Below are 14,302 nucleotides of genomic sequence, written 5' to 3' on the forward strand. Positions count from 1 at the left end.
CCCCACTGACTTTTAAGCGTGCACACTAGGTGTCTTGGGGAGGTTTCCACCCCATTCCCTTTGTGACATTATTCATCCTGCCTGGGTAACATTGACTTATTCCCCATTTCTCCCCTTGTGGCCATCTCACTTGGCAAAGGCGCTGGCCTCCAGTTTGAGCGGAATCACATCATTCCTTGACCAGTCCAATCTGGGCTGCCTGGAGACTGCGCTTGAAAGGATGCAAAATATAGCAATCTACAGGAACAGAATGCTCATTAAGTTTGGTGCAAACTCTGGTGGGCAGAGCAAGTTGCCAGCGCCAACCTAATGGGGTGATTGAAAGGTCTGACTGGAAACTGGATGGTTGTTTATTGGAATATATTAATACAAGCTCTGTTAGATACCCTAATTAGTTGCATCGTGATCCTTTACAGAGTTGTAGCTCTCCTGCTGGGTCAGTGCCAAGATGGGGGAGGGGAGGGGGGCTGTGGGGGGGGGAGGAGTTGATCAAAAATAATTTCTGGGTTGAGGGAAAAAATCTAAAAAGTGTAGCAAATCCCTGGCAGATAATTCCCCCTAAAACTATTGCAGATTGCATTTTCACCTAGTATAACACTGCACTCCATTGCCAACTCTTAGGGGCCTGGTTGGCATTTATGAAGTGTTTACTTGTGCTCCCTGTTGCAGTATGACTGACAGCGGGCACCCTTTACATTCCTTAATCAACTTTGGGTGAGCTCTGTATTATTCACCATGAATGGTCATGCAAATTTTGCATGCACTTTGTAAAGCTGTAGAGTGTGACACTATACTGCTGAGCTACCTCAGAACAAATAAAGAACATTTCCTATTTGTTCAAAAGGACTAAGGCCGTGGAAAGACCTCCCAAAAACTACACAGCACACAAATGAGACCATCTGTGTATATCCCCGTCTATTGAGGGACTTGGAGTCCAAGCAGCCACTACCAGCCTTTATTGCAAATGTAATTGTTTAATGAGCCATTCTTGTTAAGAGAAAATAATCTTAGGCAACAACCCTGTGGTAGGGGGAAGCTTGGCTGTAGGAAGCAACAGTTGACTACAATTAGGGATCCACTTTCCTCCTGTGAAACATGCCTATGTGCTGGCGTCCAGCCTCCCTTCTTTTCAGTTGTTGTCATTACTGCAATCACTTTCCACTCTCAATAATTAGTCTGTTTTTCTTACTCTGTCAGCTCTCCTAGTCCAAGCCCTTCTCCTTTATCCCCCCCCCCAAGGCTCTTTTCTGGCTCACCTCCTGCTCTTCTACTCTCTCACCTTCCTGTCTGCTACTCTCTCACCTCCCTTTCTTTCTTACTAGGTCAGACCCCTGGGAAATCAGCATCACTCTTTATCCAGCGACTGCGGAAGACCAGGAGTCTCAGTACGTGCGAGTCACCCTACAGCTCTCCGTGCCACCTGAGGTACTGCCCTATCATATCTGATATTCCACCCTGAGACTCATCTTCTCATTGACTTTGCACACCGAAGCTAGCAGTACATTGTGTGGTTTATGCTACTAGCTTGTATAATTAGTACATTGGGATCCACAGGCAGTTACTATCGGGTGGAGAGCCCTAAAAATGAATTATGTTAATCCTAACTGGTTTTAAAACTCGCACCAAAGTTAATTAACCGCTTTCTTTTTAGTTTGAGTTCAAGGGTTTAGATCCTTAAATGGATACATCTAGAGCAGTGCAGCACTTATGATGGGATGTTCAAATGAAACAGTTTTAGAAAACAGAACCAATTTATTAATTATAGTTAAACATTCTTTTATTTTTTTGGTTCAGGGTCTTGCATTGGGCTGTATTGATTGATGGTATGCAAAACCATTGAATGATAGCAGAGAATTGCCGGAAACTATATAGAAGAATACGGCTATTCTTATTTGTACGTACTTACATACTTTTCAGCCTCCTAGTTCTTTCAAGAGGCCTATTGACTGTCTGGTTTCATTTCTCAAGACCTAAAGATATTTAAGGCCAAAAGAACAGTAATTTCACAGTTCATTTTTCGCTAGTGTTTTAAGAGAACTTGTTTAGAGATGCACCTAGACACTTATTAACTTCCTTGTGTATGTACATGGGCTAATGATTCATTGGGACCATAATTCTTTGGGCCATATCCTCGACTTGCTAAGTGTTTGCCCAGCACATAAAGGCGCCTTTTCTTCTCAAAGCAATCACAACAGGATGGGCAAGCATGAACAGTGGATATCGAGGATTCTAATCCCAGATCTCCACCTGGATTAATTTTTTTAATTCATGAACATTATAATATCTCAGCTTGCATGTGGGACCTCGAAACACATTGCCATTCATAAACTGTACATTTTGTTTCAGTTTTGATTTATAAATCATATTTTATAGTGGAAAGGGTAAGCTAGTCATGAAAGCAGAGATGTGGGATCTAACATCTTTTCTGATGACCAATATCAGGAGGACTGGAGGTGTTGCTAAAACGCACAGATGCATTCCTGACCATTGTATCGAAAGGACACTTCTGTTGGAGTTCGGCTGTGGGAACCTTGAGCCAAGGACTCTTCATCTTGTTATATGTATTATTTTAGTGATGCTAACATTTAATTTCAGTCTTGAGGTCGTCAGTGTTCAGTAGCCACTTGTATGCTGCCAAACAGGTGTCTGCTTAGATTGTCTGCTTTACTGCTCTGATGGCTCAGGTAAATTGATGTTATTTGTGTATCTTGGACTGTGAGCCAGTGCCAAATCTTTACAGACCCTCTTGAAAGTGTGATGGTATTGTCTGTGAATTAGGAAGGGAGTCTGGTGTTATTGAGCACAGGAAAGACTTAACTGCATGGTGGACTGCTCTTAGTTCCAGCATGTTTACAAGGTACTTTGTTTTCTACAGCAGCAATTCTCCTCATATTAATAGTTACCCATATGAACTCTTCAAACCTGTGAGATGTCCATCCTGATCCATTTCTGGGAAAGAGATTTGTGGAAGGACTTAACTGCATGGTGGACTGCTCTTAGTTCCAGCATGTTTACAAGGTACAGCTTTTCTACAGCAGCAATTCTCCTCATATTAATAGTTACCCATATGAACTCTTCAAACCTGTGAGATGTCCATCCTGATCCATTTCTGGGAAAGAGATTTGTGGAAGGAACAAGTACTTAGTGTACGCTTCCTTCTGCACTATCATGGGAATGATAGTAAATATTTTGCAGCTAGATTCAGCCTTTCATGCGAGTCTACTGATACTTGGCACCTTTAATCTCATGTATTGCTCTGTGATGCTCGCACAAGGATTCTAGTATTGTGGGTAATAATTCACAATGCGGTTTTCCTCATAAGAAATTAAAACTTGGCTTTCAGATAAGCAATTTTCTGAAGTGGAGTGGCAGATGTGTTTCAGCGTACAGAGGACCAACGGTGTGGTGTGAACCACCAGTTATACCACATCAGGCGGGAGTGCTACTGGAGCAGTTTGAATTGTTTTATGGACCTTCTTTCATCTGTGGCTCAAAGTTCATCTTATGGCAGCAGGAAAAACAAATACGTTCTGGAGCAATAAACTACAAGAACAGCATAGCTGTGAGAAGAGGACAAACAAAAAACCTAAAAGGGTTACAGAGAAAGCAAAATTATTAAAATGGCAAAGAAAAAATAATTTGGAGGCAAATGAGGGAGACAGCACAAAGGAAAGAAAGTAGAATGAAAAAAAATGAAAAAGGAAGTATGAAGGAAAGAGGGTGCAAAAAGACACAAACATTAGAAAAGTGTAAAAGAAGGAAGAAAAGAATGAAGGGTGGAAAGGAAAAATTAAAGTAAAAAAAACAAGGAGTTTTGCAATACAATAGGTCTCACATTTGCTTGAGTTAGAGCTATTGGCACTGTAAATTCATAACAGGACTTTCCTTGCCACATAAATAGGTCAACCCTGCCTCATAATTTCATCTTTTCCTGCCTTATAATTCCAGTGGCCCTGCATATAACTAAAGCTCTCCCATTTACCTTCTTCCTCTGTCTGCAGCAAAAAATGAAAATGTTGCTATTCAGCATCCTAATGTAAATCTGCCATGCTAATTCCAATAGAATACCACCCCACCGTCTGAGTTGCTGGCTGGCAAACACAATTCCCCAAAATCAGACACAAAACAGCAAAAGAGGAGAAATAAACTAGAACGGTCACCCAAGCATATCAAGAGTGTTCAGACAGTCATAGTGTAATAATGTGTTACATTGGCCTGAATCAAGGTCATAATTGTAATAAGGAGAGATTATTAAAACATATACAATTACCATTTAAACCTTTATCAGAAATAAGCGTTCAGCATTATACTGTAATGCTCAAAACAGCCCCCAGAGGGCACTAAAAATATAATTTGTTAGAAACATGGTCATGTAACCATATTGTTAGCCCCTAGAGGGCATAACCCCATGAAAACAAAAACAGAAGAAAGTAATACAGTGTACCCATGTACTTTGCCCCGGGAGGGTGTTTTTAGGGCTAGCAGGTCTACTGCAATGATATTACAAACAAGGCCTTTAAAGCAAAACTTCTCCCAGCTGTAAAGCAAATGTTCTTGTCATGAGAAAGCTTAAAAGGGACTGAATGGCGGGAGGGGTTATTGTTTTGGTGGTTTCCCACTAACCTTGTGTGGAGACCCAGAGATGTGGACAGAGCTTTTTGCAGATGGTCCCATTTTCCTAGAAACACCACAGGCTGAATAAGTAGCAAAAATGTTTTCTAAAAGTAAAGCCCTGTAAAGCCTTATGAGGTGAGTTTTCGTGCTGACTATTATAGTATGTTGACTGCAATGCTCGGAACAGCCCCCAGAGGACACCACAATAAAAATAGCATTTGGAAGAAACATGATCATGTAACCATACAGCCACCCCTTAGCGAGCATAACCACATGAAGTAAGAATGGAAGAAAATAATGCAGTGTAACCATATATGTAGCCCCTAGAGGATGTAGTGATTACACATTGTTAAGGCTAACAGGCCTATTGCAATGATATTGCAAATAAGGCCTATAAAACATAACTTCTCCCAGCTATTAAATAAAAGTTCCAGTCATGAGAGAGCTTAAAAAGATAATGAAAGGTGGTATAGGTTATTATTTTGGAGTCCTCACTAACATAGCGTGGGGACCCACATATGGTGAATGTTTTGAGGATGGCCCCATTACCCTGGGACCACCACAGGCTGAGTTATAAGTACAAGTGTTTTGTAAAAGTAATGATCTGCAAAGCATTATGGGGCAAGTTTCTGTGCCACGAATAAGAACAGCACGTAGAAGACACCACAATGAAAATAGCATTTGTAAGAAGCATTGTCATATTACTATATAACAATGTCCTCTAGTTAACCTCTAGAGGACATAACCACACAAAAAGTGGCAATAAAAAATGCAATGTAACGTCCTATTTAGCTCCTAGAGGGCATAGTGGATTACACATTTTCAGGTGTAGCAAGCCTATAGCAATGATATTACAAACAAGGCCCTTAAAACACAAGCTATTCCCAGCTGTAAAACAAAAGTTCCAGCCACGATAGTGTTTAAAAAGACACTGAATGGTAGGAGGGATTATTATTTTGGGGCCCCTACTAACCTAGTGTGGGGACCCAGAGATGACCTAGACGGAAAGAGTGTGTCGTGCAGAATGCTTTGGTGGTGGCATCATTGGCCTAGGACTACCATAGGCTGAGTTATGAGCAAACATATTTTGTAAAAGTAATGCCCTGCAAAGCATTATGGAGTGAGTTTCCTGAATGCGGTGAATATTGTAGTATTGCTCTCCCGCTGTGCCGGGAGAGCCGGTTTTGCTTTGAGGATTTCTGTTTTACATAAAGCATTTACCAGTTTCAAGTGTTTTAGGGTGAGCGCCCCAAGAAATGATTGATTAGGTAACTATGTGACCAGCGCTCCAGTACTGCTGATTCAGTTCATGCTGTTGTTATTCACGCGGTTAGTGCCATGGCTGCCATGCAGCATGAATGGGAGACACAAAAGAAAAAAAGTAGCTTACCTATGCTGAAGTATATCGGCAATCGTGCACTAATCTATGTAACAGGGGCAGACTCTAAAGCGGTAAAAAAAAAAACACCCTGAGCTGGGACAAACATTTACCAATGGCATTAAGGGATTTTTGAAAAGCAAGCCCACGAACAAGTGAAAGAGATGGGCGTGGTTAAAAGCCCACAATATTTATAACCGGTCAAAGCGCTTGTTCGCTCAACCTAAAAATGGAAGGGAGAGAATGATGAAAAGAAGAAAAATATAATGAAGAAGAAATGTCAGATAAAGTATGGGCGACTGAAGAAAAAAGAGAAAGAAAGAATTAAAGAATGGTGAGAATACAAAATAGATGCAATGAAGGTTTAAAGGAATGGCATTAGCCTGATAGGAATAAGCTAGAAAAAAAGACAGCTGGTATGAGAGATGATAGAAGAAAGCAAAAGAAGCAAAAAGGAAAGGATGAATAAGAGAAATAAGTCAATCCTGTTTATAGTTTTGGGCCACATTCCTTTAGAATCATGCTTGCTTTTAAGCATTTTGCACTCTTTCCTGCAAGAAGTTCCCCAAGGGTACGATAGCCATGACACTTCACAACAAGGGTATGGATTGCTCATTTTACCTGCACATCAATTGCCATATATCAGTCAAAGTAGGGGTATTTTATTTTTCTGGCTTCTCGCTTGCAGAGAAATGTCTGTCCAGACTGTAGCTAGAAATTGGACAACTGTTGTGGTTATTAATCTCTTGTTGTTCTTGTGGCGTCCCAAATCCTTTGGTTTGTGTACATCTTTTCTGTTAATCTTCATTTGCCTTTTTATGAAAGAATGTTGATCACCTAAGCCTAGAACAAAAGGTTTTCTTTTGTCTCAGCTAGTGTGTCACCATTTGATGGGTCTGACTTCAAGCTGAGGGCAGAGCTCTATACGGCTAGTGCTGGTTGTTGATTGTAGACTTTTTCCATAACCTCTTCCTCGCTGTAAGATGTATATCTCCCCCCGAATGTAAAATTCTATTTAATAACGTTGCTGAGTGTGGAGAACCAGCATGCCTTACAAGAGGCTAAGCCCACAGTGAGCCACGATGAACCCATGAACCTTCCGTCACTCAACAATCTAACAAGAAGCTTATTATTGTTTTTGGAGGTGTTTTGCATGGCTTATGACATGCTGTCTTTTGCCTGTGTACTATGTATGAACAAATTATTTAAGAAGAATCTGGCCTAAATTCAGTTAAATATGTGTAGCGAGGCAAAATCTAAATGAATAGCTTTTGTGAGCATTTGCCTAGTTGTGCTCTCCTCTGTAAAGTAATATGGAATCTGTGACACAGTAAACAGGGAATTCTCAAATTAATTATACTGTATTTTGCAACTATTATATCAACTAATATTGGCACTGCAATAAAAAAATGTGGAACTGTAAGTGTATAAATACATTTGTTCCAATAGCAGTAGTATATTAGGTGAAATAATGAGTAATTTAGCATTATTGTTCAAAAACATACATGCAAATAGTCCCGATTCAGGTAATTCTCGCCCTCTTATATATCTCCGTAAAATAAAAATGTTGCCTAGAGACTTTTATTTTTTTATATGTGTTTTTGGATCATTAGAGAAGTAATTTAGCATGAGTAGACATTGCTGATTCAGGCCAATACTTTTTTTTTCTGGATGACATTTTTAAAAATGGTGGATGTGTAGCAGTGATGATATAATATTTTGGAAACCATGAGTTCTAGATACTGAATTTTAGTTTCAAAACATAGGTTTTAGTGGTCAAGTAGTCTTATAGAGACAGAAAATAACTTCTTAGGGCAACCCTTCTGGCATTTTCCAAAATTGTGGCTATAATAGAGGAAGAAGAGACAAATATAGAAATAAATCAAATAATAATGATGTTTATTCCTTATATGTGTACACCAAACAATGTTTATGATCTGAATATGATAAAACTGTTTATCAATCCTGTTTCAGACATATTTTTATAGTCCGCTTTATTTTGTTCGTCAATTGCTTGTGGTACATTTGTAGAATGTTGAACATCTGAGAAGAGCATATTGACAGGGACATCTTTTTGAAGCACAGGTTTTGCAAGTACATGTGCATGTAAGTTCTGTTTGTAGCTGCTTTAGAAATGTCATAGGTTTCACCAAATTCACATGGATCTTTTGTCTACATATGCATGGTCCAAAACATTAACACATCTTCTGATCAAGTAGAACGCTCTTTTAATGTGTCCAGGCACAGAATATGACATTGGTTGAAGGTTTCTTAGAGGGGCTGATCTCTTGAACTCACTGTTCAAATGATCATCTAATGTGTGACGGAACTCGCATTCGACACACACAAGTATTTTTCTACTGCTTTAAAGTCACTTTCTTCTTCTGTCTCAGAAAATCCTTTTAGAAACTTCACAAGTTCAGGAGTTAAGGCTCTGGGCTTTGTTCCAGTTTTGCCCATGTTGTCCTCAGCTGTTACAATATGTGCCTCTTGATAGGAACACTGGGCATCGCTGGGTCAAGTTTCTTGTACGGAATGTGAAGCAGTCTCTTCTCGCCTGTTCCATAACGTATCTATAACTCTGACAATCCTTGACTTATGAACATTGCAACAAATCTAAGTAGCACAATAATAGCGGTCTCATTTGACAGTACAATGACTCAATTGGAACCATTTCAAACCGCCCACTCAACATGTGTCACGGCACGAAGGTCAGCTTCCTCCAATTTGCTGATAAGTTCTTGAACAATATGGCCTGTAGCTTTTGAATCTCTCTCTGCAGGCACCAACTCCTCACTGACAATCATTCCACTTGCAGTAATTGGAAATTCAGTGTTCACTGAAGCATGAGCAATGTTTTGGTGAGTTAACAGCTCCCAGTTCATGTTTTTAAATGTTGTTGACCGGAATTTATCAAGTGGCACAGGTATAGGTGTTGATTTATTGTGATGCAGGTAAGGTCAATTGCTCCACTTGTAGGCATTTGTCTGATTCTCTCACATTCTTTGACAGATCAAGATAACTGTCTAAGACAGTGTGCAGTTCTTGCAAGGTGCACACTGACTTTAATATCTGTAGAACAGTCTGATCAACGTCTCTGAAGTTTTGCCTCAATGAAAACTTGACTATTCACAATTGTGACATATAGTCCACAACAAGAGCAGTTTTCATTGAGGACACCTTTTTCAAATTGAAGTTCTTCAGGTGAAAGATTTTTTTCAAGCTCTTGTATGAGTTTGTGCTTTACTGGTTTGGTTGCAGCATCTCCATCAAATAAAGTGTTTGGCTGAAGATCATGCAACAGAATGTCCTTGTTAAATTCACCCCCTTCTTTGCTACACCCATTTATCTAAGTGTTAAGGTTGTATTGTTGTAACCTGTTTTGTAGTGGCTGGTTGGATGATGAAACTCTTATTATGCCAATTAAAGCATGGACGTTTAGCTTTAGTGATTATATCAAACACTTTCTCTCTTTCAATACAAATCTCTTCTGCTTCAGTTCTGCGTATAGTTTAGATTCATGTTCAAGGACATCTAGTGGACGTTTCTTTATATTGGAATCCACATGCTGTTTGGTGACGAAGTTGTGTAGTCACACAGGCTCAGTCATTTCAAAGGAGTTTCCTTGCTGCTGCATGAAATGAAAAAAGCTGTCAACATGTCTATTAAAACTTTCCCCTCTCTTTTCCACAAGTTCGTGGTGAGGAACAGTTTTACAATGGTAATTTTGAATTCTATGTCAGAACCGGAGGCAAGGATTATGGTTTACTTTCCATCCTTTTATTCTCCAGCAGCGTTCAAAGAAGAAACAACTTACCTTTCCCATAATGCTAAGGGAACAACAGAAAACATCCAAACAACAGATCGTTTAACAGTCCATATAAGACACCATATTCCCGTACGCTTCCTCTTTCTTTCCTGCTTCAGTGAAAGACAAGTGCTCATGATTCAACGTTTGATATTTCTTGTTGTTATTTTTGGCATACATACAGTTTTTTTCGTCCTCACCCATGGGAGTGTGTTAATCGCACTAATCGTGGCTTTGCCGTTGGGGCCCGCAGAGTGCGGTCTGCCTGCAGAGGGCAGGATGCCTGAAAACACACATTGTGCGTCTTGTCTCCGTAGAGGGAAGCGCATCTCGGAAACTGACAAAAACAGAGAGACAACTTCACCAGGGATGTTGATAACTGCCCCAAGCAGCTTGGAAGCCCTTAACCCCCAGGGGGAGTTCATAATTCTAATTACACGAAGTGGCGATGCCCATAAATAAAACAAAAGGGTCCGTAATTAAAATAACATTCCTGAATCAGATAAAGGCAGGTGTGCGTAGTGCTTGGCTGCTTCAGGGGCAGGGCCGAGATGTATTAGCGCTCTGCATTACTAACAGGGAGCGGGCCACAGGACTTGACCCGAAGTACTGAATCTGTGCATAGGCACACCCTAAAAGCCTGGGATTGTTACCCTTTTAAAATTTGACTGCAAGCCTTACTCACAGGCAAGTTTCCATCCCAGACTTTGTGCAAACCTATCTGCCACTGTGTCTGTGCACATCCTTTAAAGGTAACTGACCTCTGCCCTGTTACCTTGAGGGCACCAGTCTGTGATCATCCCTTGCGCTAGAGGTGCTCTATGGCTGTGAGCTGGCACAATGCAGGCTGATGAAGAATATGTGGAGGAGTAGACCATTTTGGTCCTCCCCATTAACAATGAGTTCTGCGAAGTGATGGGCACTGCCAACCATCATGCAGTGACCTCTGCCATTAAGCTACTAGAGCGGCGCCTTATTCAGTTGGTGTATGCCTGCCCTATTCCATTAAAGATCCCAGAGTCTCAGCCCCTCCCTAATTTCACACTCTTGGGGTTAGATCGGCAGGTGCAGTGCCCCCCAAAACACAGAATAGAGTCAGGGTTGACTTATCAGAATTTGACAGGGTTAAACAAGTCCTCCTTGAGCGCCTGACTCCCCCGCTCTTGGTAACCTCGGTGGATGCTCTTGGCTCCACGGGGGAGACCCCAGGGGTTTTGCCTTCGAGGGTCGCAGATGATGACGACTCCCATGGGGACTCTAATGATGAGGCAGGCCCCTCCAGGCCCTGGGGTCCATCCCCTGTGACACCCTCCACGAGAGCTGACCCCGGACCTTCCGATATGCTGGATCCAGAGGATCTGGTCCACCGTGGCTCCGCAGAGTGGTTCCCCTCAGAAAAAATGTGTTCCTACTTGGCTAATGGCCTTAGAAAGCCTCTTAAGAAGGAGGTCCGAGCAAAACTCGGGGCAGAATGCCTGCGTCCCTCTTTTGGCGGGCAAGGTAGCCTCGACTCCTGAGATTGATTCCCGAATGGCCACGTTCCTCCAAAAGTTCCTCTGTGATCCCAAGAAAGGGTTCGCTAAGTCCTGGAAAGCTTTTCAAGACAAGCTACTGGACATGGTGGGCCCCCTTGTCAAAATTCTGGAGCTCATTTAGGATGCAAAAGTGTCTGGCACCACACTCTCACCTGAGGTTGTCTATGGATGGGCCCAGCATGCGGTCATCTTTCTGGACAATGCTAACTGTGTCCAATTGACGGAGAGACACTGCTCATTCATCATCAAGGTTTACCCTAAGTTAGGGGACTTCACTTCTACAGAAGCCAGTGTGATGTCGCGGGGGGCCTATTCGGTGAGCCTTTTGTGAAGGAGCTGGCCACATTTGTGGCTACATTCGCTTCCCTGGATAAGCCCCAATCCTTAATCAAAAGATCTTCCAACCCCACCCTTTTGTCATGGCCAGCTGTAGCTGAGGGTGCTTAGCCGGCTGTTTCCACTTTCAGTCCCTTACAAGAGGACAAACCTATTGCAAAGGCCAGGACCAGTCCCGTGTGGGATAGTTCTTTACAACCAGAAGGGACCAGCGAGTAAGAAGCTCCAGAGGCCTTTCCAGCAGTCACTTCCGAGATGGTCAGACCAGTAAGAGTGTCTGGACAGTCCCAGTCAAAAATAGGGGGTTGTCAGGGTCATGTTCATTCGCAATTGGGAAGCTATTACCTCAGATTTTTGGGTGTTGCAAACCATGTAAGGCTTTCAGATAGTTTTATGGTTTCCCCAATTGAGAACTTGCATCCACGCCCTTTGGTCTTCTCACAGGTGTAGCAGAGGCTTGTAGATCAAGAGGTGAATGACCTGCTTCTCTAGGAGGCAATTGCTTATTCTCAACTACATCCTCGGGGTTTCCTGAGTAACTTCATCCTGGTAGAGAAGGGGGGACAGGGATCAACACCCAGTTATCATGTTTGAGAGTTCATTGGCTGGGTGGTCTACCAACCACTTCAAAATGGAGGGGGATTCACCTCCTGCGCGACTTACTACAATTGGCTGGTATGCTTAGACCTCAAAGACGCGTACCTCGCTGTGTCCATTTTTCCACCACAACACGGTTTTTGCAGTTCCAGTGGCGTAGGCTCCTCTACGAGTTCAAGACCTTTCCCTTAGGCCTTTCTTCCTCTGAAACCGGTGGTAGAACATCTGAGATCTCGAGGATACCGCCTGATGATCTACCTTCACGATATTCATATGATGGATCAGTGCCCCATTCGGTTGCGGGTCCATTTACAGGAAGCAATCTCTCTCATAGAGGGTCTGACTTTTGTTAGAAACTCTGGGAAATCGTTGCTGGTGCCTTTCAAACAGACAACCTTTGTGGGTATTTTTTTATCATCTTGGTGGACAGGACCGTCATCCTTCCTTCCAGGAAGGTCTCAAAGATTGGTAGGGAACTACGGAAGACCCTTGACTTCTTCCTTCAGGTGGCTCGGATAGAGGGTCTTCTCTCTTCCTCTATCTAGGCCATCTTCTTGAGCCCCCTTCATTGCAGGTATCTGCAATGCCACAAGGCCTTCCACTTGCTCAGATGCCCCCAGTACTTGTAACAGATCCCGCGTACGGAGGAGGTAAAGATTGAGATGAGGTGGTGGCTAGCTCACATGAAGGCGTGCAACAGCCAAGCCATATTTGGTTCCATCCAGGCCTTGTCATCTAGTCAGACGCCAGCAAATCTTGATGGGGAACATGTGGAGGTGACTCCGTCACAGACGGGAAATGGTCTACAGAAGAGCAAACTCTACACATAAACTGTCTGGAACTAATGGCAGGCTTGTTCGTGCTGCAGTGCTGGACCAAGGGAAAAGTGAATTGTTGCATATTGCTGAAGATGGACAACTTCTCGGCAGTCCACTACATAAATCATCTGCAATTCCCCTGATTGACGGTCCTCTCAGATTTGGCCCAGGAGTTTTGGAACTATTGCTTGGACAACAACATTTCGGTTCTAGCAGAATATCTGCCTGGGGTGTCCAATCAAACAGTGGATTGGTGCTCGCTGGAGTGGGCCAACTTGAGTTTGTGGCAGCTAGATCCACGCATTTTCCTGCAATTGAACTTGCATTGGGGTCTGTTCTCCATAGACCTATTTTGCCTCTCAGCTCGACCACCAACTCCTGAGAGATTTCAGTTGGAAGCCGGATCCACAAGCTGCGGCGACGGACGTCTTCTTCCATAATTTGTCGAAGGAAAAGCGCTATACGTTTCCCCTCTTTGCCATGATCACAAATTCCTGGGATTCTGCAGTCCGATATCCCCACGCTTCAGATATTCTGTGGAATCCTCTATACTAGAGTCACCTGTTAGTTCTCCAAGGCTGGCTCAAAGACTGCTCACCGCGGCCTGGGCTGCTGGCACCATCAGGCAATACAAATCCGTAAGGGCCAAATGGATACGTTGGTATGTTCCATGCAGTGAAGATCCAATGGGGTGCAATGTTGTCCCAGTCTTGAATTTTCTAGCCTCCTTGGCTTCCCAGGTCCTTGCTTGTAGGACGGTCAATTCTTGCCATTCTGCCGTTTCTGCAGGCCATCTCCTTGTACAAGGTTCCCTGCTGAGAGAACACCCATTGGTTTGTGAACTGCTGAGAGGAATTTGTCTTTCATTTCAGCCGGAACCTCGTCATTCTGGTTTTTGGGACATCAACATGGTCCTTAATTTCCTTCAGTTGTGGTTGAGGAATGAATTCCTATCCCACAAACAGTTGTCTGCCAAATTAGCGATGCTCTTATGTCTAGGTATCCTGTTGTAGGGTCTCAGATGTCAGAGCACTGGACATTTCAAATCACACCTTTATCCTTCAGGGGGCCAACTTTTATATTTCTAGGGGAACGAATACTGATTTGCATATAGTCTCCTATCTGGTCTTTGATGAACACCCCAAACTTTATGCAGTGTGTCAAAAGGAATATGAACTGCTCACAGAAGAATACTGAACTCAAGGTGAAGAGAAGC

General features: G+C 42.6%; 1 protein-coding gene across 2 annotated transcripts in view; it reads left to right on the top strand.

Annotated features, from left to right (window-relative positions):
• Positions 1–14,302, top strand: part of RNF25 (ring finger protein 25) — a 104,762-nt gene that overhangs the window by 17,610 nt on the left and 72,850 nt on the right. For both annotated transcript variants that reach the window (XM_069244418.1, XM_069244419.1), the window contains exon 3: positions 1,323–1,425. In XM_069244418.1, coding sequence (XP_069100519.1) covers positions 1,323–1,425 — 103 coding nt within the window. The remainder of the gene's footprint in view (positions 1–1,322; positions 1,426–14,302) is intronic.

The sequence above is a fragment of the Pleurodeles waltl genome, chromosome 7, assembly GCF_031143425.1.
Source record: "Pleurodeles waltl isolate 20211129_DDA chromosome 7, aPleWal1.hap1.20221129, whole genome shotgun sequence".
Lineage (NCBI taxonomy): Eukaryota > Metazoa > Chordata > Amphibia > Caudata > Salamandridae > Pleurodeles > Pleurodeles waltl.